The sequence below is a fragment of the Fusarium oxysporum genome, chromosome VI (assembly GCF_013085055.1).
Source record: "Fusarium oxysporum Fo47 chromosome VI, complete sequence".
NCBI lineage: Eukaryota > Fungi > Ascomycota > Sordariomycetes > Hypocreales > Nectriaceae > Fusarium > Fusarium oxysporum.
Window position 1 is genome coordinate 4,103,188 of NC_072845.1, and position 22,580 is coordinate 4,125,767.

Consider the following 22,580-nt stretch of genomic DNA (forward strand, 5'->3'; position numbering starts at 1 on the left):
TGCGTGTGCAAAGAGAGCACTTTGGCCTATTATTGTCACACTGGGATTTTCCAGTCAGTAATTTGTATGAAGAATAGTACTGTTACTAAGCCCGACCTTTGTCTTTTTCTGTGCGCAAGATTGACAGGCTGGAAGTCTTGGGAGGCGCGCCATCCTCTTCCCTACGTGATTGGTTGGAGCGAGACCTGGGGTTGTTGGAGGACAAGTCTGGGGGGCGGCTTGGTATAAATGCTCCAATAATGAGAAGCCTACGGACATAAGGGGAGCTATCACGTGCTTTGCCCCGTAAATTGTTCGCCAGAATAGGAATAGGCTAAGTTTGACATTTTGTAAGACATGTATTTTTGCTGAAGCCAAGAGGCCTTAATTGCAACACCATCAACATAAAACCTAACTATAATCATCTAATCTTGCAAACTCTTCCCTTTCAACATTTAGTATCTGTTCTCGACATGCTTCGAGACCACAGACTCCTGATCCTTCATCTCAGGCTCAATAATCTCCCGTGCTGCAGGCTTCAGATCATCAGCAGTAGGGTAGGCAATCTTATGCACCGTGTACCAGGGTCTCTCAAACAACTTGTCCATGCTCTCCAACGATCGACCAGAGGTCTCAGGCATAGCAAAGTAAACATAAACAAGAGAGATAGTGCAAATGCTAAGGAAGAACATGAAAGCGCCATAACGTTGGGTCGCTGCCAAGAGAGAAGGCATAGCTCGTGAGCAGCCAAAGTACATGGCCCAATGAACAGCCATGAGGATGGACACGTTGATAGAACGAATTCTCAGAGGGAAGACTTCGGCCGAGACAAGGTAAGGGATGGAGAACCAGCCGATGGACCAAGCGATGGCGTGGATGTAGATGGCCGCAATGGCTGCGCGACTAGCTGCCATGGCGGACGAGCTAGCCTCAATCTTCTCGGGAGTCCAGCCATTGGTGACTTTGAGGTAAGCACCGACAAAAGCCAGAGTGAAGATCTGCATGGTGATACCAGTCATGAGAGATCGACGTCGGCCGATGAAGTCGATGACAAACACGGAGAAGATGAGAACAGAAACAAACTTCAAGATGGCGTAGCACCCAGTTGCCAGGAAGCGAGCTTCAGTGCCCTCAATACCAAGATAGCCAAAAATAGTAGGGCTGTACTGAGTGATGGCATTGGCACCGGACCACTGTCCAAAGACGTGGCAAGCAAACATGAGAACAAAGCGTCGTCGGTTGGAGAGATCTGTGAAGGTCTCCTTGATCAAGTCCCAAGTATTGGCACCAGAAACAATTTCAATCTCATGGTTCAGCTGGCTCTCAATACCTTGAAACTCAGATTGAACATAAGGATGGTCTTCTGGAAGCCCTCGGAAGCGAGACAAAGTAGCAAGCGCCTCTGTTCTCTTGTTCTGGCTGAGCAAGAAGCGGGGAGTCTCCGGAGTGAAGAATGTGCCGACGCCCCAGATGAGGGCGGGAATAAGCTGAAGTGCGGTAGGGAGCTGCCATTGGAGGTTTGTTCCGGCGTGGTACTTAGTGACACCGTAGTTGAAGAAGAAGCCGAAGACGACGCCGAGCTGTTGACAGCAGGTGTATTGGAGGGTTAAGAGACCGCGGATAGGCTGGGGCGAAATCTGAACAGAGTTACTCGTCAATTGGAGATGCTACAGAGTAAGAAAGGAAGTCATACCTCTGCGATGTAGACCGAAGGCAAGACAGTTGTCGCGCCAATACCAATACCAGAAATGACACGAGTGGCATAAAGGGCTCCAAGGTTTCCATTGCTAAATGTCTGACCAAAGATACCAGCCATGTAGACAACAGTGAAGAACTGAAAGGTACGCGTTCGTCCCAGACGCTGGGTGAGCCAAACACAACCCAAACATCCAAAGACTGCACCAGCCGTAGCGATAGCCACGATCCAGCCTTTGGTGTTTGCATATTGATGATCGGTCTGTTTATCGATTCCGAAACGCTCTTTGAAAACCTCCATGATGACGAGGGAGGCGATGTTTCCTATTCAAATGCCAAGTGATTAGTTGGGGTTGGCAGCGGATGGATGTCAGACTAACCTTCATCGAAACCCTTGGCGACACCAGAGAAACTCCAAATGCAGGTACAAAAGAGAAGATACCAGTTGAAGATCTCCTTGGGACTATCTTTGATGGCCCGCCTCGTGGCCTTGATCATATTCGGTCTTGCCATTGTGAATTGTGATTATTGCCACGGGTGAAGGCAGGAGAATGAAAGGGATGCAGACAAGAGCTTGAAACTGAGGAAAGAAGATCGTGTAGAGGAGAAAAGGGGGTGCAATATATCCTGCCCAGCCTGGCGGAAAACCTTCCCCAGAGAGTCAACGGGGGTCGCCGACTCCAAACGGTAGAAGCGTGGAGAAAAATGCAACGCTCACGTCGCGGAGAAAAAGGCGGGGATGATCTTGGTTCCCCGAGATCCAAAACTTCCCCAGAACTTGGGGTGGGCCCATTGTTTAGCGTGGAGTCAAAGTGTTGTCGTCGGAGCATGTCCTAGTGCCATCGGGCTGGGCCCGGCACAGGTTTCGGAGCGTAGATTTGAGGAAGTTGCTGACGAAGCTGAGGTACCCCTCCTCACGAGTCAAAGATTGTGTTACATCGGGAAAAGCCCTGGAGAAAGGCCGCAGCTTGACGGAGCAGGTTGAGTTAGTGGATTTTGGTTCGCGTTTGTCGGAGATAATTTTGCGTCCATGAAGTCTTAGGCGGACTGGCAGAGATTTGCAGTGATGACGGTGTGAGACCAACGCGTAAACCCCCAGCGAAGTGTGAAGATGACCGCCGGTATACTGGTTTGAACTTGAAGCTGTGGCTGGAGAAACAATAATGAAATCATGAGGGAATCATCTATCTGATGTCTCTGCGCCTATTTGGGTCGATGATACAAGAGCTATGGCTATCAAGTCGCGTCATGGTAGTCACAAGCAAGGTATTAGCCGGTCCAAGTTCAAATTAATCATTGTTTACTGCTCTTTGCGTTGTTTCAGTGACGGCGCAGCCACCGCTCCCCGGCAATGCCACTCCACTGTCTGAATATTCCCCTCCAAACTATCAGTAATATACAAGGTCTTATGCTCCGGTCCTCCAAAACAGCAATTTGTCAGATTGATTCCAGGCGATCCACTAACAATTCGAGCCTTGGGTACTCCATGTGTATTCACCACAAAGATTGAACCAAGACTTGGATGACAGATGAACAAATTGCCTTCTTCGTCGAGGGCAAGACCATCAGGACCTGCGTTGCCGAAAGACTGGAAGAACACGCCGGCTTTGGAGGTAGTGCCATCTGCGTGTAGGGGTAGGCGCCAGACTTGGTTTGCCCGTGTCATGGCGACGTAGAGGAAGCGCTCGTCTCGTGAGAGGACGAGACCATTGGGTGAGGGACCATTGTCAAGCAGAGTGTCAAGTCTCCCATCAGGCGATAAACGGTAGACGCGACCAGTTGGATCTGTCATGCCGGTTTGGCCTTGGTCGGTGAAGTAAAGGTTGCCCCTTGAGTCAACGATTAAGTCGTTCGGGCCCTTGAATCGCTCGAGATTCTTTCTCGTCAACTTTGGACCAATCTTGCCTGTCTCAGGATTAAATGACAATATGCCCTGTTATAATCAGCGTCACGCATAAACTCAGACACGAGTTGTCCATACCTGCTTGTAGTCCGCCACCAACAAATCCCCGTTGGCTGTCCCCACGAGCCCATTCGGCTCGCCATCCCAAGTGCACGCAACAGTAACATTCTTCTCGCTATCAATCTTGAGAATGCGACCGTACGGAATATCCACGACATAGAGATTCCCAGCGCTGTCGACGACTGGACCTTCGAGAAAGATGTGCTGGAACGACCCCGCAAAGCCCCCGCGCCATTCTGACTCTTGGCCTAAACAACGCTTGTCGTCTGGGATGCGCAGATAAACCTCTGCTTTGATCACGGGTGGCGGTGGATAAAAGTTCATTTTGTTGGAGGTTATGTATAGCTTGGCTGAAGATGACGGCCGTGAGATGCTGTTGGAATATTTTATAGGCTTGGTGTCGAGCCGTTTTGGGGTAAGCTGTTTGCGCGGAGGAACTCCGATGGGTCTGGCGCTGTGGCCTGGAAATTAGTCAGGCTCGCATCTACATTGGAGATCCGATCGCTTCACGCAGCGGCATCACCAATGTCCTCTGAGGTCTGTTTCAATATAATGGAGCTAGTCAATACTCCAGTCATTGCTATTGCAAATGATCATGTACATTTGCTCCGAACTAGACTGCAACTTGTGAGGCAAGCGAGCTCACCGGGTTTAGGTTACTCATGACTCTCATGATCTTGCTGTAGTTACTTGATCGATTGCTGCCCATAAGGTTGAGCTTTAGGCTGCTAACACATATGACAAGATCACGATACATTATCTTGCTGAATCTCGTCCATGGCCCAAGCTCAATTGTAAAGTTCCTGTGTCTAAATTGTATCGTCTAACATGCCCAAGCAGATAAATCTTTCCATCTTGTTAAATCTGTCTCTGTTAACATTATAAAACCTGGTTATAAATCGGGACATAATAGAGCTATCTATAAGCTTTATGGGGTGGAATAAACCAAAGTTTTAGTTTAAAGTTATATGTATTCCTTTTTGATTTTTGTCATCAAGGCATCTGACAAGGTTCATATATGAAAGTTAATAGTTTCACGCAATACAATATCAGTTTTTTGCACCAGACATTAACTGCTTCTAAAAGTCAAATAATATACATCAGCCCTATAATAAAGATAAAGTCTTAAAAGGTTACTTTAAAAAGCTTCGTAATAACTCAACCACAGCCAACCTTATAAATATTCTTGGTATATAAGAAGCTGTCGCAACATTCCCCCCAAAGCTCCATTGTTATACAATAGTCCACTACACCATGTAATGTCGAGAAGCAGGAGATCCAAGATGACCGGAAAACATGGTATTCCAGAACTACCATTGAGATGGTAAGTCCCATCTACAGCAAGCGTTGGACTACATATTAACAGAGAACAGTCTACGGGTGTCGAGAAAGATACTTGGTCCACGACGGCGACCCGATACCTCGGAAGCCATTGCTCACCGCCCTGAAGTAACGCGTAGATCCAAATTACAGCTCAATGCCCCCTGGAACCTGGCACGGATCTCCCGAGGCCATACCAGAAATGACGGTTTACGACGATACCGCTACGATGTAACCGCGGGCTCTGGCACATATTTCTACCTTGTTGACTCTGGCATCAATTTCTCACATGCCGAATTCTCTGGACGAGCTTTCCGGAGAGCAAACTTCGTCTTAGGGTCACCAGATGACGATGAATCGGGCCATGGCACTCATATTGCAGGAATTATCGGAGGCAAAACATATGGTGTGGCTAAAAGTTGCACCATGATTTCGGTCAAGGTGGTAAGCAAAAGCGGCAGAAGTAACATGCTATGGATCCGACAGGGCATAAATTAGGCTACTAATGACGCCATTGCGAAAGGTATTGCTGACAGGAGCGTCATCAACCTATCTGCAGGCGGTCTGTACAATTCCAGTGTCAACTTTGCGGTAAAGAATGCTACTGATGCTGGGATCACGGTGGTTGTTGCAGCAGGGAACCACGCCACCTTCGCCGGTGCCTTCTCCCTTGCCTCAGCCGATACTGCCATCACAGTCGCTGCAAGTGGCCCCGATGACTGCCGTGCTCCTTTCTCCAACTACGGCCGCTGTGTTGATATGTTCGCTCCAGGTGCTCACATCGCTAGCGCCTGGAACTATGTTGATAATGGAATGAAGTATGAATCTGGCACGAGCGCGGCAGCGGCGTATGTTACTGGTCTAGCCGCGTACTTTATTTCCAGCGAGACCCTAAGGGGCTTTAAGGCTGTGAGGGAGCGGATTCTCGGCGCGAGTTTGAACGGGGTAATTACAGATACGCGTTACAGCAGTAACCGCCTCGCATATAACGACAACCGTGTGTCTTAAAAAGAGCCCTGCTTTATAGTTTCACGACAGGCTGAGTCTAGACCAGCCTCGGCAGAGACGTCAATGAATAAATATAAAAGCATCAGACTTGTTTGCAATAACCTCATCCAAGCTTTTGGTACTTCCCTATTACAGATACAATCGCAGCAGCCTTGGACCTGGTCCATAACCTTGTTACATCATCCCCAAATACACTTGTGAGTCATATCTTTTCTCATATCCTGGCCAGCAAGAACAACCATATCAATCAGCGTTGGTTATCATACACAATAACTTCTTTCTCATTGCCACTGATTCAAATAAAGACTTATATGCTCTGTAACTTACATAGTAGTCGTTGGCGGAGACTGCTAACCCTTCTGGTTCTCTGCCAGCTCTGACCGCCTGCTCAATCCTCGCCACCACCAGATCCAGACTCTTGAACTCTTGCCCTATCAACATCAGCTTCCTCCCCATCAGAATGTCATACAATCAATTCCCCCATCGTAGACGAGTGATACAAGCATGCGTAAACTGCCGTATGCGCAAGACACGCTGTGACGCTGCTCAGCCAAGATGCGGCCTCTGCGCTTCACAAAATGTCGATTGCGTCTATCGAGATGCGAAACAACCCAAGATTGACTATAACACTCAAGTCCTCCTGGAGCGGATGCAACTGCTCGAGGATCGCATCCTTTTGTCAACTTCATCATCGCAGGCTCAGAGAGCTCCGCCAGAAGCTACACCTATGAGCCATCATGATCCACAGCCCGACAACTTGCATGACTCAACCACTGAGGGCCGAGAGCCCGTCTTTGAAGTTCAAATACCTCTTTCGCATACGGCCAACGCCAATCACGTTTTCTCATGGAGCTTGGTCCAGACGCTTCTGTCAGAGAACAGCACAGATCAACAGGAGTTGCCGAGCTATGCAGATGCAACTGAAGTCTTCTTTCAAGAGCAGCAGAATAGCAAACATCCCTCAACAACTTCGCAGCCTCTTTCCTCGTGGAAGCTCTACGATAGCTCATACTTTAGCTCGTCTCGTGACGATAGTATAGCACGACTGCACGATTTGATTCACCTCTATTTTACAAAAGTCAACATTTTCTTCCCTCTGCTGTCAAAGAGCAATATTCTCAATATCTTCGAGATGGTAACAGCGAGAGAGGTTGACGGAAATGATGAGACGGCAACGGTTGATATGCCGCAATACGGCCTGCTTCTCGTGGTCCTTTGTCTGGCATTACTGAGTTCGAGTGGGCAGTCTGACATATGCATCGAAAAGAACCATAGATACAGTCAACCCTTCTCAAACAGCTCAAACATTCCTGAGGATCAGCTGAGAAGCGAACTATGGTGCAAAGCAAGGTTGATACTTGGTTACGTCTCCACTGATATGTCATTAGAAGCTGCTCAGGCCAATATGCTCGCAAGGTGAGCCGCCATCCCACGCCTCATAGAAATAACTGACGATTTAGCATCTACATGGGTGCGTCGGGTGCAGTAGCAGAAGCTTTTCACTGGGCGCACGCAACGGCTGTCAAGTGCGAGAGCATGGCCCGATTACAAGCAAAGAACGAGAGTATCTCTGATGGCTTCCGTCGTTTGTACTGGATATCCTTCATATACGAATGTGATTTCATATCTGAGATATCAATTGTGTCACCATCTGGTATAGCAAGATATGAAGACAAAATCCCATACCCAGCCTTTACTGCTGAAAACCACCCTATCTCGCCATCCGTACCAGAGTCATCAGAAGCAAACTCGATAAGGAGCCAGGAAGAGCTCGTCGCGTTTCAAATAACCACAAACTCAGCCATCAGACGCTTTCTGAACACTGTTAACAGTGTTGTTTACGATGACAAGGAGCAGTTCCGGACAAGACGATCAAACTACGCATCTTGGCTGCTCAGAATATCGGAAGATCTCTGGTCGCATCACTCTGCCATATACCGCAACCTACCCGAGTTCCTCCTTAGCAACCCGTCTCAAGATGTCCCAATGACAGGGGCTGATACAAGCTCTCCTGCAAGTCTCCAATCGCCAACAGCGCGTATTCAGGGCATTCCAGTCGGCAATAACTCATGGAACATCTTGAGACTCAAGGGGAGATACTATGCAGGCCAATACATTATACACAGGCCTTTCATCGAATTCATCGTTCTCAATATCGACAACTTTGAATCGCATCCTTGCAAAGACGCAGTTCTAAAACGATCCAAGTCTTGTTTGGATGGATGCACGGGGTTTATCAAGGTATTTGATGTTCAGACGGTAAATAGTTTGACATGTTTGTTCCCCACTGGGATGGTGTGAGTGATCCTACCGCTATTGTTTTGGCTATTACTAACCATGTCCCTTTTTCTCAAGCACCTTCACTATGACTATCATCCTGATGGTTGCGACGATCTTTCCGATATTCAAGGATCTACTGCCCGACGATGTGGAGGATGTAATTCTGGGTGGAAAGAGGAACCTTGCTCGATTCAGCCACAGTGTGGCAGAGTTTTCATGGCATATCGAAATACTAGAGAGGCTTGATGTGGCTCGAAGAAATAGAATAGTAAGACACGAGGAATGATAAATGACTACTCGACTTGCATTCCCATGTCTAAGCTGGCTTTGTATACGGACGTAGATATTACTTGCTTTTTGTATTGTACTAAAACTGGCTACATGGTATGTCTAATGGCAAGCCTATGCTGCGACAGGTACAGGTTGGGCTTGCGGGTGTTGTTGTTTCTTCAGCTCAGCTTTCAGCTTCTCCTCCGGCGACAGCTCAAAGATGCCAACACCTGAGACAGATGCCTCCTTAGAGGCCACATCACTTGCAGTACCTTCTGATTCAATGACTTTTCCTTCCAGTCTCCTGTCACCGGCCTTCATCGGCGCATATGTCTTCAGAAGTTCATTCAACTGTCCTCTCTGCATGCAATTCTCATACTTCCAGCTTGCAGCGAGTTCGTCCAGTTCCTCAAAGCTCTTGCCCTTGAAGTAGTCTGCCCATTCAGGGATCATATACTCGGCCATGGTAATTCCTCGAATGCCTCGGAAGACATGCATGTGCATGCGCCATTGCCAGGGGTACTTCTTGGAGTATTGAGCAGGGACGTTATCTTCAAACCACTGGTGTAGTGGACCGAAGAGGCCGTCTTGGAGATGTGCATCATCGTAAGCCCATGAGTCGACAGCGAGATCACGTTTCTTCTTGATGATGGGTCCGAGAAGCTTGAGCCAAGCGGAGTCTGGGGAGACATGGGTCATGCCCATGACGTTGACGTCTTTGTATGCCCAGATCGACCATGCTGAGCTGTGTTAGTGCTATTGATGGAATGAATTTTCGGGTGACCTACCAATGCTCTCAGAAGTGTAAATAGCCATCTGTCGATCCAGCATGTTGTATCGCTCTTGGTTCTGGACTTCCCAGTCTGGGTTGTACTCCTTTCGTTCGTAGATGGGACCGAATTCACCTGCAGAGATCAGCTTAGGTCATCAAAAGGGCCTAATGAAACTTACCATTCCAGATTGGCACGTTGTGCTTCTTCATGAACTCCACCTTGCGATCGTACATTCTACGAATGTAGCCCTCCTGTTCTTTTGTACCTTGGAATCTACCGATTCTGTTCGGGAACCCAAAACCACAGTAGTCATGGATGGCGTATACCGAGTTGTCCCATACTCTGTCGAAGCCTGTGAAGTCCATGCTGAATCTGTGTCGAGGCTGTCATCAGTACGTCTGCAGAAGATTGACTCAAGTGGATGATGCTCACGTGTTGCCTTCCAAGAATAGGATATGGTCAGGATCGACATTCCTGATTGCCGGCACGATACGGTCGTAGAATGCCAACAGGCGACTCCACTCAGAATCAGCAGGCTCGTTCATGGGATTGTAACCAGCAACCCATGGATTTCCCTTATATCTTCGGGCAATATGTTCCCACAGGTTGATCGCTCGGTCTTGGAAGTGTTTGTGGTCCCAAAAGGCGGCGTATCCGGTCGGGTTGTCGCAGTGCCAATCCTGGTTTTGTCCACCAGGTAGGGCGTGAAGGTCGAGGATAGTGTAGATACCATATTTGGCGCACTACGATTTTATTTACATTAACAGCTGGCGATAAGTAAAGTTCTTGCGACTTACGAGATTGATGACTCGGTCAACATGCTTGAAACCCTCTTCCTTGATAACAAATGGGTTCATGTCATCTTCAAAGTGTCTGTAATTGAGACATAATCGCAGGCAGTTGAAGTTCAATGAAGCAAGGAATTCAGCATCCTTTTCACCGAAGAAATATTCGAGGAACTTGTCGAAGAAGAAGTCGTGCTTCTCTTGGCCAAGCACCTTGAGGAGCGCTGCTCGAATCTGGTGTTCTCGTCCAGGGAAGCCATTCATGAAGTTCTCCATAAGCATCCAGCCGCCGAGGGCAGTCTGTGATCACGGTGTCAATATGTTGCCATTTGCAATACATCATGACAGCGAGCATGGGTATGAGAACTTACACCGCGCAAGAGTACTGCATCGCCGTTTGCGTCGACAATGCGATCACAGTCTGTCTTTAGTATTCCGGTAGTCATGATTGAAGTCAGCAGCCGGTGAATTGGTCAACAATAGTGCAAGCAATCCGGAAAGGGCGCGCATGGACTTCTCCTAAATACCCCATGGTATATACTCCCCCGGAGTATGTCCACTTTGCACATCTCATGATCATACCAATGATGTTAGCTCATGAGGACACCGTGGATTACCGAGGATAAACAAACTTCTCTTGAGCATCAACATACCTCGCGGGGGAGTGAATTCCTTGCCCCGAAACCAAGTTGGAGAGGAGGCGAGCCAATCATAGCGCTTCGGGGCAGCTAAATTCTAACCCCGATATTCTCAAAGTGGAACACGAGTCGTGAAATACGTAGGGGCAATGATTTAGCTCCCCCGAGACGCCATGATTGGTCCATCTCGATCCTCCATCTCCGCAGCATCTCACTCATGACTGTGAGCAATTCTCTGGTGATGCAAAGACTTCACAGTTGCCCGATGAGTTTACCGTTGCATGACCCGACACATGGAACGATCCCCATGAGCAATATGCGGAGTTCCCCCAGAAATTTGGTCTCGACCCCGCAAAGTTTAGCTGCAACGCTATCGAATTGATGGGGTGAATGACACCCGAGTTTTCGGATGCTAACCAGGTGCACTCTAGGTTGGCAGACAATATAGGCAAAAGCAAGTCTCTCACTCCCGGTTTTTTATCACATCACAAACACATATATAAGACAACCAACCATGCAAGGTGACTTGCTCTTATCCCCAGTATCCCGTTCATCAACACCGACATTTCCTTTGGATTGATCCTTCGCAATGAACTTTCTTCGAAATCGTCTTCCGGCCCCAAAGCAGGACTTGCTCGCAAAGCAAGCCCGCCAGCAGGGTACCACCGATGCAGCCTACAAGCCTTCGCGCATATCTGAGCTCTCAAACGAGTCTCCAAGCTGGTACAAGTCAGCTGCGCGGAGACATCTTTATTTCCTGCTCTTCCCAGCATGTGTTGTGTCATATGCAACCTCTGGATATGATGGAAGTATGATGAACTCTCTGCAGACTGTCTCCTACTGGGATGACTTCTTTGACAACCCACGCGGATCTCAGCTTGGACTCATGAGCGCTATCATGTCGCTTGGCAGCATCTGTTCCACGCCCATTGCGCCTTTTGTTGCTGATAAATATGGCAGACGGTGGGGTATCACTACAGGAAGCATCATCATGATTGCTGGTGCTATTCTTCAGTGCGAGAGTACCAACTTTGCCATGTTTGTTATCAGCCGTTTCATTCTGGGTTTTGGGCTGTCTTTTGCTACGACTGCGTCTCCTAGCATGGTTAGTGAGCTGTCTCACCCCAAGGATCGAGTCACCATTACAGCTATCTGCAACACTTGGTAAGTCAATCTTGCTGCTTGTCCTTTGACTTTGCTGACTTGTCTAGTTGGTTCCTGGGCTCTATTGCAGCTGCTTGGATCACCTATGGCACTAGAGTAATCCCCAGCACATGGTCATGGAGAATCCCTTCCCTGCTGCAGATGGCACCCAGTCTCATCCAGCTATCGACTGTCTGGTTCCTCCCCGAATCCCCACGATGGCTCATATCAAACGATCGCAGTGAAGAAGCCCTCGAAGCTCTTACGAGGTACCATGGAGAAGGTGTCAAGACGGAACTAGTAGAGCTGGAATACGAAGAGATTCGAGCCGCAATTGAGCAAGAGAAGTGTAGGTCGCTCGCTGCCTCTCTGTCATACTTTACTGACAGTCCGTAGTATCTGGTCAAACTACTTGGAAGTCTATGGTCAGCACCAAGGGTAACCGCTACAGGATGTTCCTCGTCATCTGCATGGGTCTAATGTCTCAATGGTCTGGAAATGGATTGATCTCTTACTGTAAGTCGACTTCATCAGTCACAATCTGACGGGTCAATGGCTGACTTAATGACTCTGCAGATCTCTCTCGAGTCATGGACACTGTCGGCATCACGAACAAGAAGACACAAGCCCTAGTCAACGGTCTTATCAACATTTGGAACTGGGCCCTCGCTCTCACCAGCGCCTGCTTCGTCGATCGCGTTGGTCGCCGTCCTCTCTTCCGAATCTCTACAGTTGGCATGTTGCTTGTCTTTACAGGATGGACCATCGCATCGGAACGCTTTGCCGCCACGGAGGCCAAGTCTGCCGGTGTTGCGGTGATGGCTCTAATCTTCGTCTATGAGATCTTCTACTGCATGGCTTTCTCGCCTCTCCCAGTGGCATACTCAGTTGAGGTTCTCCCGTACTCAATCCGGGCGAAGGGAATGGGTGTATATGTTCTTGCGACGAAATGTGCTGTTTTCGTCAACCAGTATGTCAACCCTGTTGGGTTAGACAGCATTGGGTGGCGTTACTACCTCGTCTACGTTGCTGTCCTCATTGTCGAGAGTTTCATTGCATACGGTTGGTTCCTCGAAACTAAGGGTAAAGCTTTGGAGGAGATTGCTGTCATCTTTGACGGAGAGGCTGCAGACGTAACTGTGGACGAGCCTGTCAAGTCCAAGGTCTTCAGCACTGACGTACCAACGACTCTTGAGCAGGAGAATGTCGACCGCAAGGTCTAGGTTAAAGCTGAAAATAAAGGTAATAAGTGAATATTGAGTTTAATTTTCTCTTTTAATTATTAGATAGTATTAAACCTATTTTATTCAAATTAATATATTAACAAAGATCACAGTTATTAGTGCAGGGTAGATGATCTTATCAATTAGCCAATTACATACCCCTGTTAACACGCGTCTAGCATTAGTGGTATGGCTGTCACGAGTATCCTGTCACGAGCGCACGAGGTAGCCATTGATGCGAGAAATCTTCCAGGCGACAATGAGAGTCTGAATTGGGCATGTATGTGGTCCGGGGCTGTCTTCCACGGTCTTGATGGATCAACGCCAAGTGAGCAAGAGATGCAGAGAGACGCGTTTACTCATCTCTGATCTTTGGCAATTACGGACCCAGAGTCAAGCGTCAAGGTATAATCTTTTTCTCTGTTAGCGCCATGGACCTCAGCTAATAGTCACTGTTGGAGCATCGAGATGAACAATTTCTAAGACAGCACGAAGTACTACCCTTGACAACGTTTAATATCAAGACTTGATGCCTGAGGTGTGAATCTGGAGCGCGTTTGCACACAGATCCACTAACGCGTTACCTTTCTCCGTATGTGGCTATGGAACAGCAATCCTTGGAGGGATCGAGCAAGTGGATAACACGTGAGTATCCATCCTCGGATGGATCTTATCGATAAGCCCATAGATGAATCAGAGATCTCGTCGTGGATGTGGACCTTAGAAATGACGTACGTGGGGCGTGAAGCTTTTAATACTTCTATTAATAGTATCCTTAGATCCTTTAGCGCATTTATGAGAATGCCCCCGAGGTTTAAAGGATCTAAGATTCAGACGTCGAGATCATACCAGCGAAAATAGGTGGAGTGCAAGTTAAGAAGGAGAGAAATAGTGACCAGAACATTGTTCATGTACTCCGTATATGGTAAGGGCAAATCGAATGTACAGGTTTGCAGACATCGACTAATGAGACGGAGGCTACGTTTCCAGCTTTGGTGTTGCTCAGGCTGCTGGAATATTAGTCAACGACATTTTATTCACTATACCAGCAAAGCTATAGCTTCATGTAAACGGATTCCATTGTTTAACATATGGCCAGAGTTTATAAGAAGCACTGAATTGACCTACCTAATTAACTGCTTACGTATTACGCTCTTGGCTATTTAATAGTTTTATTTCATATATCAGTAATATAAAAGCTTTGCCCAAGACCTCTTCCTCCCACCAAGTCGGCAATCCTGCAGATTTCGTTGCTGCGACTTAGAATCCTATCGAGTTCTATGTGGTGATTGTAAGCTCGGAGCCATAGGCCTGAACTACAAATAACACACATCTGGCTCATAACTTGGGGACTAGAGTTCTAAGCGCTTTCCACAATCATGGTCTGCGATTTCTCTGTATCAACTGAGATTGTCCCGTTGCTGTTGACGCTGATGTTATTCCTCCTCATGTCCTTGGTCATCTGCCGCGCAACAGATACAGGGTTTCCGCCTTGAGAGGAGATAAGATCGACGTCCTCCAGCTTGAAGTTACTCGTCTCTGGGTAGAAGAAATAGAATGCGGGCACGAAGAGTAAGTTCGTAACCATGAAAATGAGATACGCTTTCCACTGCAGGCGATTGATGATAACTGGCGTGATCATGACGGCAGTGAAATTCCACAGCCAGTTGGAGCTGATTCCTATCGCTGTTCCTCTAGTGCGGGATTTAAAGGGGAGGATCTCGGGAACATAAACCCAAGGAACGCAGTTGACGCTCATGCCGAAGATCAACATGTCGAGGAAAAAGAAAGCAACGGCCGCGGACGCACAAGTATGGCCGTTGGAGTAGCCGACCCGAGACAGGAGTGCACCGTCCGCCCCGGCAAAGCTAATACCGAAGAGGTGGCTAAGGGTATCAAGATTACTGACGTCCTCGTCTGGACAGCTTTTATGCAAGAGCATCGCTATGGGAAATTCCACTGGCCGGTAAGCACGTGCATCAATGAGATGGAATGGATTTAAAAGCTTACGAGTCTAATAGGCTAGTCAAGAAGACCACAAACTTGCTTCGGATTTCTTTCAAAAGTTACCTACGCTTCTTTCTTCGGGCCAGATTAAGCCAAACTCTTATAAACTCTTCAAGAACGGTTTTGACGACGTATCCCGGGGATTTCAGGAGTACCGCGACGGTAGTATCTCAAACTATAAGATTGTTTACAAGGTTTAGGACAGGGGAATAATACTTAGTTTATTATAAAGACTAAAAGATGATAAAACAGAGAGTATTATTGACTTTACATAACTAAGACCTAAAGACTTTATATTTATTTAGGAGATAGATAAGTCGGTGTTAATATTAGCTTACTTGCTCTGTTGACTCGGAGATGGTGTCCTTCCTTATTGGTCCCCAGATTTGTGTGGCACGTGCACGGTCCACCCCAGCCTTTGTCCTACTTCGTCCCCCATTCAACCCCCAGTGATCCCTACATATGGCATAGTATTTCAAGAGCTAACCTAGCACCTACGACTTGCTTCCAACCTTTGCCTAACAAACAGATAAAGCGACAATGGAAGGCTTTGAGCTGCTAAATCCCCCCTTAGGGTTCCAGAACGGCTCCGCCCGTCTTCTCACGGGAGACCTGGTCGTCCGGGACATTGAGCGCTGGTGTCGTCGAAAAGCTGAGAAAGGTGGCGTCAAGCCAGTCATGGCCGTTATCTTCTTCAACACAGGCACTGAGGCAGTAGACTATGTCAAGATCAAGGCTCACGTTGCTGCACGGGTAAGTTCAACAGTTTCCCCATCCCGATCAGGGACCGGATTGAGGACAATCGCTGCGATGTGGCATAAGATACTCCCCGGCGTCTGCCTTGCAGAGCTCAATTGACCCACCGCGTATAGGCTGGCGTCAGCTATTGGGTATATGAGATGCCTGTCGACGCATCAACAATACGGGTCATGAGCCAAGTCAAGAAGCTGAACATGAACCCTCAAATCCACGGCATCCTTATACAGCGCCCGTTGCCTCACCAGTTAGATGAAGCAAAGATCATGGGATACATCAATCCTGTTAAGAACATTGAGGAGTACGCTAAATGCCAGGCCGACAATATTGCTGCAGACGCCTTGGTCCGCTTGTTGGCCAGGTATGGGTTGCTAGAGTCGGCACAGCAGGCCAGAATCCAGATTGTCGGTTTTGGGAACATCATTACGAAAGAGTTCATCAAGCAGATGAAACGCCAATTCCCCTACGTAAGCGCGTCTAAAGACTTCGATCCATCCTATGATGCCAGTCAAGACAAACGTGAAGCTCTTCAGAAGGAAGTTCAGAGACCACGCGCTTCCATAATCATCTCGGAACTGCATCGCGGACCCGGTTTCATCAAAGCGTCCATGGTCAAGCCAGAAGTGAGTGTCTTGGTTGATCTTGGCTTCTATGCTACAGAAAAGGGCGTCATCGGCGATGTGAGCCACTCTCTCTTTGACAGGAGTGATCTAGCAATTGCTCCGACACCGGGAGGAGTCCTTCCCATCTTGTTATGGATCATGATGGAGCGGACGATCAAGGCCAAGCAGATGATCGCGAAGGAAGAGCTGCGAGGGTGTTGTTGCTTAACCATGTGAGACTAGCAGAGGTGGCAGAGAACTTAGATTCTTAGATGTTATTAAGCATAGCCTATAAAATGAAAACCTCATCTTATCTCAAAACAGAGGAGATCAGAAGTGTGTAGCAAATGAATCATATGTTTATTTATAGAAGAGATAGTGTGCAGAGATTCCTTACCCTTCCAAAGTCGCCGCTTAACCACTCTGTATCCTTAAGAACTTAAGGTAGCATCGACATTTCACCATGGTCTATATTAAATCTCAAACCTGCATTCTCTGCCTTGATATAATAGATATTTTAATAGAAGACAGGGTAGACTTTGACCCAATAAAATCTGCTCAATACTGCAGTAGTTGCATTCTGCATTGATTATATGACTTAATAGCATTTTGGCACTCCCATCGGGCGCGACGACATAGTCTTTGTGAAGATCATCTTGCCTTCAGCCTAATCAGGCAGCGAACGAGTCAGCGGGGTCATGGCCCGGCCCGTCCACTTCCCTCCATTTCCCTCCATTTCTTTCACGACCACCTGTTATATCGCGTACTTAAAACCGTCATGAACCGCGAAAAGGAAAATGATTACACAAATACATCCGGTATTGACGAGGACAGTCTCAAATGTCCAAATCCCATTACCAGTCAAGGAGCCGGAAGCCGACGTACTCGGGCCGAGAGCAGCTGCGCACGGTGGTGGGAGGGCCTCCGCACCCGCTCCCCATTCTTGCAATCCATGATACCTCTAGAGCCTCCAAGTGGAGGAAGGGGACTTTCTACCAATGCCCAGCTATCCTGACGAGGCGGAGGCGCGGACCCGTGCCATTGACAGATACCTCGCTGCCGAGTCCCAGCGGAGGAAACGGCAATTAAAGATCGTCCTTTTCGGCGATGAGCACGACAAGAGTCTTTTTTTTGAAGCAAACCCGCCTTCTTGAGCTCCCGCTTTCCAATGAAGAATGCGCAAATGTTCGGGTCGAGGCGAGGCGCTTCGTCGCGTCGATGTGCCGGGAATGCTTGCTGATTGTTGAAGAATGTGCGGGCTATCCAGAATGGATTAATGTCCATCCAGTCCTGGGGCGTGTCAAGGAGCTTGTGTCGCGCGAGGAACCAGAAGATGAAGAAACGGTTGAAAGCATGGTGAGCTTGTATTGCGACGAGGAACTGCGGCTTGCGCTTAAGCAGTTTGGCCATAACCTCGAAAACATCGAGCGACGATTCTTGAATGGCCGCTTTCCGCATATCCTTACTTGCCCCTGCACTGGAAATGGTAATCTGAGTAAGCTCTTGGAGCGAATCTTTGCGCCAGAGTACGTCCCTACAGAGCATGACTGGTTCCACTTTGACCAGCGCCGTTTGGAGCCAGTGGCCCAGGAGGCTCTCATCCATCGAGACAGCCACACGATGCGATTGTTACAAATCACGGATAGGTCAACACAGAGGCGAAAATGGATTCACATTTTGGTGGATGACGCAGCCTGTATTCTTTTTATCTCTGACCTGGCCATCTATGACCAGAGTCTGCTGGAAGATGAGACCATAAACAGGCTCCACGAGGATATCCTGCTCTTTAGCTCGTTGGTCAACTCAAGATGGTTCACCCAGACGCCATTCTTCGTCATTTTGTCAAATGTCTCGGCCTTTAGAAACAAGATTCTGCAGTCGCCGCTGTCGAAATGGTTTCCCCAATTTAAGGGAGGCAGTGACGGAGATGCAGCGCTCAAGTTCATTAAAGACCGGTTCCAGGAACTTGCGAAAGCTAACCAAAATGTGTATATACACGTTGCAGATATTCATAGCGCAGAGGGCGTGATAGCTGCCATTGAGACTATGGAAAATACGTCACTTAGTAAAGCTTTAAAGGAGCTTGGTATGCCTCCTGTTAAGTGTACAAACTAGTCTTTACGAACTTTACCCTTTGCCGGGCTTAATTCTATTAGTAGCGCGCTTTCCATAGCTTCCCCATTTGCTTTATAGGCCATGGCGGGCCCTAATTATATCCTTTACTAAGCAGCAGCTCGGCAAGATTGCTTGCAGAGCGTCTACTAGCCTGAAGACTATGATCTGCTTCTTATTTCACACTTTTCTTTTCTTTTATTAGTTTTTAGTTTAAGTTTTAATTCTTCTAATTGGCGCATTCTCGTTATTTTGTTCTGTTTGAGTATGTGTCACGAACATTTTACCTTCTTCCCACTAAGAGTCTTCAACTTCATAGGCTAATACATCATTGTCTCTTTGGATCTTTTATTGATGGTCAGTTCACTCAATTAGTGCAAAAAAAAAAAAAAAAAAAAGAAAAAGCTGCCTATCTCAGCTACTAATAGTAAACCTATTACAGAGCATCACGTGTACTCAGTAGGTCCTGTCATTATGCGACTACGAAAAACACCAAGAGCCACTGAATTTTGCACCGTATTCACGTGAAACAACCCAGACTAATGACACAACATGATGACCATGAGAAATCACCGGCAATATTACCCCATTTAGGTACTATAGACAGGTGTATATTGCCCGAACCTACTATGAAAATGGCAGACGGCGTGGCCAAGGAGGCTAATTTCAATGACGGATCCGTGGTGGATTTTGCTTCGACTTCGGGCACTTGCTCTCCCTAGAGAAGGGCAAATGAGAGCACCTCAAAGGGCACACTATTCTGAGGCTTTCAGGCAACCTGTGGACACTGGAAACTGACGCGCCGGCAGTCCTACTACCCTTTCATCGACGAAAGATACAGAGCCTTGTCAGGCTCATCCGGCACCACCATCATCGTTCTATTCAAAATTTCCATTATCTCATTGTAACTTCAACTTCTCATCCGTCTTCAATCCCAACTGTTCTTGTCATTTGTCTCTTTCTTCAACAATGGCAGGCCTTCTAACATCTCTTCGGTTCACTTACGATGGATAGCTCGATTCCTTTGAAATCAGTCCTGCAACCTACGTTCTCGAGTTATAACCATCAGTGGCGATTGTCTAGCTTTTCATGCATTATTTTGATGCTTCATATACTTGAACTTTGTGTACTGTCACTTCAAGATTTCAGTACAGAAGAATTGCCAATTTATTGGAAACAGGATAGCGCCAATTCACTATTGATACATAAATTATATAATACAAACATAGGAGATAAGGTAGCAGCATGTAGCGCAAAATGTCATGTAGACAATCAGGACAAAGGAAACAAGGCGGTGACCAAACTGATTAAAAGCTGGCCATGATATGTGAACATAGGAAACGAAGCTGATGAAGAAGGGATACGAAGCTATCCGGACAAGATATACATAGGAAATTTGTCAATGGTTGAGTTTGCGTCCTAGACTGGGAGAGTTTGGCTGTCAATGCACCTCGCTCCATCGTTAGAGCTGGACGCAGGACCTGTTGCAATGAAAACAGGGTTACCTGCTGTTGGTGCCACAGGAAATTTGAAGATTTGGCCGCTGTTATTTTCAGAGCCATACAGGTTTCCGTCCTGAGAAGCATATACGGCACCCCAGAAGTTTGAACCGGCAACATTACCATACGCTTTAACAGTCGTCCAGGTGTATGAGGTACGACTGAAACGGCCTAGAGTTGAGGTTAAGCCACCACTGTCGACCATAACGGCATACATATAATCACCACCGCCAGGCACAAAAGCCCAGTCAGCTGCAGTCAGAGTAGTAACAGCAGTGCCGCTCATGATGATCTTTCCATAGGTTGCTGAGCCCGGCATGAGGTCGATGCACCACCAAGCCTTTGCAGATGTAGCAATCCAGTATCGGCCTAGATTGTCGATATCGCCCATATTGACACTACGGTCTGAGGTGCGTGCAGCCAGAAGGGTGTAGGAACCATCACCAGCAATGCGGATGACTTGCGTACCTGTGCTATCCTGCAACATGCCGTAAATGAAATTGTCGAACTTATTGTATCCAATAGCGTTGATATTGCCACCGGGTCCAACAAGAGCATTGATGAGAGTAGTTTTTCCACTAGTGAGATCAACACGGTAGAATGCAGTCTTTTGCATGAGGTAACCGTAGACGTCGCACTTCAATGCAGGTTGAGCAGCGGCAGAGGATGTTGCCGCAGCTGGGGGAGAACTTGGAGTTGCAATAATCACGGTGGCAGGATCACCAGGTTGACCAGGCGATAGAGTTGATGTAACTGGGCCATTGATTGTTGTACCACCGTTTGTGGTTATCGTAACAGTGTAGGGGAGAGGATACTGGATGAGGATGGTGCCGGGACTGCCCAGAGCCGTTGCAGACTCAAAAACAGTTGTGGCCTTGGTGAGAGTACTAACCGTCTGCGTTGTCGTGACGTTGTAAGGGGCAGGTACTTGAACGATGGCCGTAGCAGGATCTCCTTGACTGCTGGGCATTGCTATCGTCGTCAAAACCTGAGAAATGGTTGAAACGGTGGTGGTAACAGTGACTGTGGTCGAGGGAGGCAGGTTTATCGTAGTGGGGTCCAAACCTACGCATCTGGCACCATCACCTGAGAGATTGAGAATAGTACCTCCCGGTAAAGACGTAGGGTTGGAAGTACTTCCTAGAGTGAACTTCCACGTCTGCCCGAGTAGGTTTTCCTGTGCATATAAAGTGCCGCCTGGGCCTCCCATTACAGCTCCCCAGTTGAGGTTCAAGCTTGTAAGGACGAAGTTGCTGTATGACTGATAGCGTTCCCAAGTCTGTGTTGTAAGTGACCATCGCACAATGTTTGTACGAAGAAGGCCTGACTCAATGACCGAGGCCTGTACGGCATACAGATAGTTTCCAGCGCCGGCTATGTAGGCCCAGTCACCTACGCCTGAGAGGATATCGGCAGTAGACGTGCCACTCTTCAGTAGCGTGCTGAATGTCGACGAAGAAGGATTAACGTCGATACACCACCATCTCTTTCCGCTCTCAGATACCCAAAGGCGTCCTTGGTTGTCGACATCGCCCATATCGATGATAATTGAAGGAATCGTAACCGGTAGGATCTCATAGGCACCGTCCTGGGCAATGCGGATGAGACTTGAGCTGAGCCCTTGGATGACCATACCGTAGATATAATTGTCGAGAGTATTATAACCGATAGCGTTGATGATACCAGGGCCAATACCGTTGGCCACCGTAGAGCGGGTGCCATCGTTGAGATTGACTTGCGTAAGAGTGTTACCAAGTAGATTGGACATGACATATCCATTACCGTCACATTTAAATGGTGGGCCAAAGACAGTCTTTGCATCTGGGCACCTAGCACCATCTCCCTGCAGGTTGAGGATAGAACCCCCTGGTATAGGAGTAGGATTAGCGCTGCTCCCGATAGTAAACCTCCATGTCTGGCCGAGTAAATTCTCCTGTGCCCACAGGGTATTTGGTCCTGCCATGACAGCGCCCCAGACCAGATTTGTAGCAGTGAGAACGAGGTTAGGATATGACTGATAGCGCTCCCATGTGTGGGTTGTGCGTGACCAGCGGACAATATTCGTACGAAGAAGACCAGATTCGATGACCGAGGCTTGCACGGCATAGAGGTAGTCACCTCCGCCGGGCACGTACGCCCAATCGCCTACTCCAGCAAGAATATCAGTAGCTGATGTACCGCTGCTAAGAAGTTTGCCAAACGTAGGCGAGGCCGGATTAACATCAATACACCACCACTTCTTTCCATTTTCGGAAACCCAGAATCGCCCTTGATCATCAACGTCACCCATATCAATCATGTTGGACGGAATGGTAAGCGGCAATGTCTCGTATGCACCATTCTTAGCGATGCGGATGAGTTGGGACGAAGGGCATCCAAGAAGGCCGCAGAGCAGTCCGTTCACGAGACCTTGGTTGACCGTACCATAGATGTAGTAATCAAGCTTGTTGAAACCGATGGCATTGATGGCACCTGCGACCCCAGCGACATTGAGAAGGGTACCGCCGGGACCAATACCACTCTTGAT

The 22,580-nt window shown here is 47.9% G+C and overlaps 10 protein-coding genes across 10 annotated transcripts; 5 read left to right on the plus strand and 5 right to left on the minus strand.

The window, feature by feature from the left end:
- Positions 1–376: 376 nt before the first annotated feature.
- Positions 377–2,187, minus strand: FOBCDRAFT_164236 (general substrate transporter; the record flags this gene model as incomplete). Its single annotated transcript, XM_031185481.3, has 3 exons — positions 377–1,616; positions 1,673–1,998; positions 2,055–2,187. 3 exons carry the CDS (start codon positions 2,185–2,187, stop codon positions 435–437), a joined length of 1,641 nt encoding a protein of 546 aa, XP_031036616.2. The 3' UTR covers positions 377–434.
- A 787-nt stretch (positions 2,188–2,974) lies between these two features.
- On the minus strand, positions 2,975–3,993 carry FOBCDRAFT_262463 (uncharacterized protein; the record flags this gene model as incomplete). Its single annotated transcript, XM_031185480.3, has 2 exons — positions 3,656–3,993; positions 2,975–3,607 (listed from the first exon to the last, which is right to left on the minus strand). The coding sequence occupies exons 1-2, from the start codon at positions 3,959–3,961 to the stop codon at positions 2,975–2,977; spliced, it is 939 nt and encodes a 312-aa protein (XP_031036615.2). The 5' UTR covers positions 3,962–3,993.
- Positions 3,994–4,920: 927 nt separating this feature from the next.
- Positions 4,921–8,531, plus strand: FOBCDRAFT_185832 (uncharacterized protein; the record flags this gene model as incomplete). The annotated part of the gene is made up of 7 exons (XM_054705226.2): positions 4,921–4,961; positions 5,011–5,401; positions 5,456–5,954; positions 6,101–6,166; positions 6,460–7,381; positions 7,426–8,262; positions 8,321–8,531. The coding sequence occupies 7 exons, from the start codon at positions 4,921–4,923 to the stop codon at positions 8,529–8,531; spliced, it is 2,967 nt and encodes a 988-aa protein (XP_054561201.2).
- Positions 8,532–8,647: 116 nt separating this feature from the next.
- On the minus strand, positions 8,648–10,519 carry FOBCDRAFT_251615 (glycoside hydrolase superfamily; the record flags this gene model as incomplete). Its single annotated transcript, XM_031185476.2, has 6 exons — positions 8,648–9,255; positions 9,304–9,420; positions 9,467–9,660; positions 9,721–10,031; positions 10,086–10,373; positions 10,445–10,519. The coding sequence occupies 6 exons, from the start codon at positions 10,517–10,519 to the stop codon at positions 8,648–8,650; spliced, it is 1,593 nt and encodes a 530-aa protein (XP_031036611.2).
- A 781-nt stretch (positions 10,520–11,300) lies between these two features.
- FOBCDRAFT_262466 (general substrate transporter) lies at positions 11,301–13,077 on the plus strand (the record flags this gene model as incomplete). The annotated part of the gene is made up of 4 exons (XM_031185475.2): positions 11,301–11,875; positions 11,923–12,203; positions 12,251–12,370; positions 12,431–13,077. The coding sequence occupies 4 exons, from the start codon at positions 11,301–11,303 to the stop codon at positions 13,075–13,077; spliced, it is 1,623 nt and encodes a 540-aa protein (XP_031036610.2).
- A 1,360-nt stretch (positions 13,078–14,437) lies between these two features.
- FOBCDRAFT_276214 (and other transporter-domain-containing protein) lies at positions 14,438–14,851 on the minus strand (the record flags this gene model as incomplete). The annotated part of the gene is made up of 1 exon (XM_031185474.2): positions 14,438–14,851. One exon carries the CDS (start codon positions 14,849–14,851, stop codon positions 14,438–14,440), a length of 414 nt encoding a protein of 137 aa, XP_031036609.2.
- A 39-nt stretch (positions 14,852–14,890) lies between these two features.
- FOBCDRAFT_203708 (uncharacterized protein) lies at positions 14,891–15,284 on the plus strand (the record flags this gene model as incomplete). The annotated part of the gene is made up of 2 exons (XM_059609078.1): positions 14,891–15,043; positions 15,099–15,284. The coding sequence occupies 2 exons, from the start codon at positions 14,891–14,893 to the stop codon at positions 15,282–15,284; spliced, it is 339 nt and encodes a 112-aa protein (XP_059467423.1).
- A 255-nt stretch (positions 15,285–15,539) lies between these two features.
- On the plus strand, positions 15,540–16,771 carry FOBCDRAFT_227120 (uncharacterized protein). Its single transcript, XM_031185472.3, has 2 exons — positions 15,540–15,837; positions 15,957–16,771. Exons 1-2 carry the CDS (start codon positions 15,625–15,627, stop codon positions 16,677–16,679), a joined length of 936 nt encoding a protein of 311 aa, XP_031036607.2. The 5' UTR covers positions 15,540–15,624; the 3' UTR covers positions 16,680–16,771.
- A 449-nt stretch (positions 16,772–17,220) lies between these two features.
- FOBCDRAFT_241398 (G-protein alpha subunit-domain-containing protein) lies at positions 17,221–18,557 on the plus strand (the record flags this gene model as incomplete). The annotated part of the gene is made up of 3 exons (XM_031185471.3): positions 17,221–17,354; positions 17,410–17,536; positions 17,580–18,557. 3 exons carry the CDS (start codon positions 17,221–17,223, stop codon positions 18,555–18,557), a joined length of 1,239 nt encoding a protein of 412 aa, XP_031036606.3.
- A 1,416-nt stretch (positions 18,558–19,973) lies between these two features.
- On the minus strand, positions 19,974–20,669 carry FOBCDRAFT_136356 (proline rich protein 5MeD; the record flags this gene model as incomplete). Its single annotated transcript, XM_054705227.2, has 1 exon — positions 19,974–20,669. One exon carries the CDS (start codon positions 20,667–20,669, stop codon positions 19,974–19,976), a length of 696 nt encoding a protein of 231 aa, XP_054561202.2.
- Positions 20,670–22,580: the final 1,911 nt, after the last annotated feature.

Coding starts and splice junctions, on each gene's coding strand:
- FOBCDRAFT_227120 (XM_031185472.3), top strand. CDS start 15,625: ATGGAAGGCTTTGAGCTGCTAAATCCCCCCTTAGGGTTCCAGAACGGC. Junction 15,838..15,956: donor AGGCTCACGTTGCTGCACGG/GTAAGTTCAACA, acceptor CACCGCGTATAG/GCTGGCGTCAGCTATTGGGT.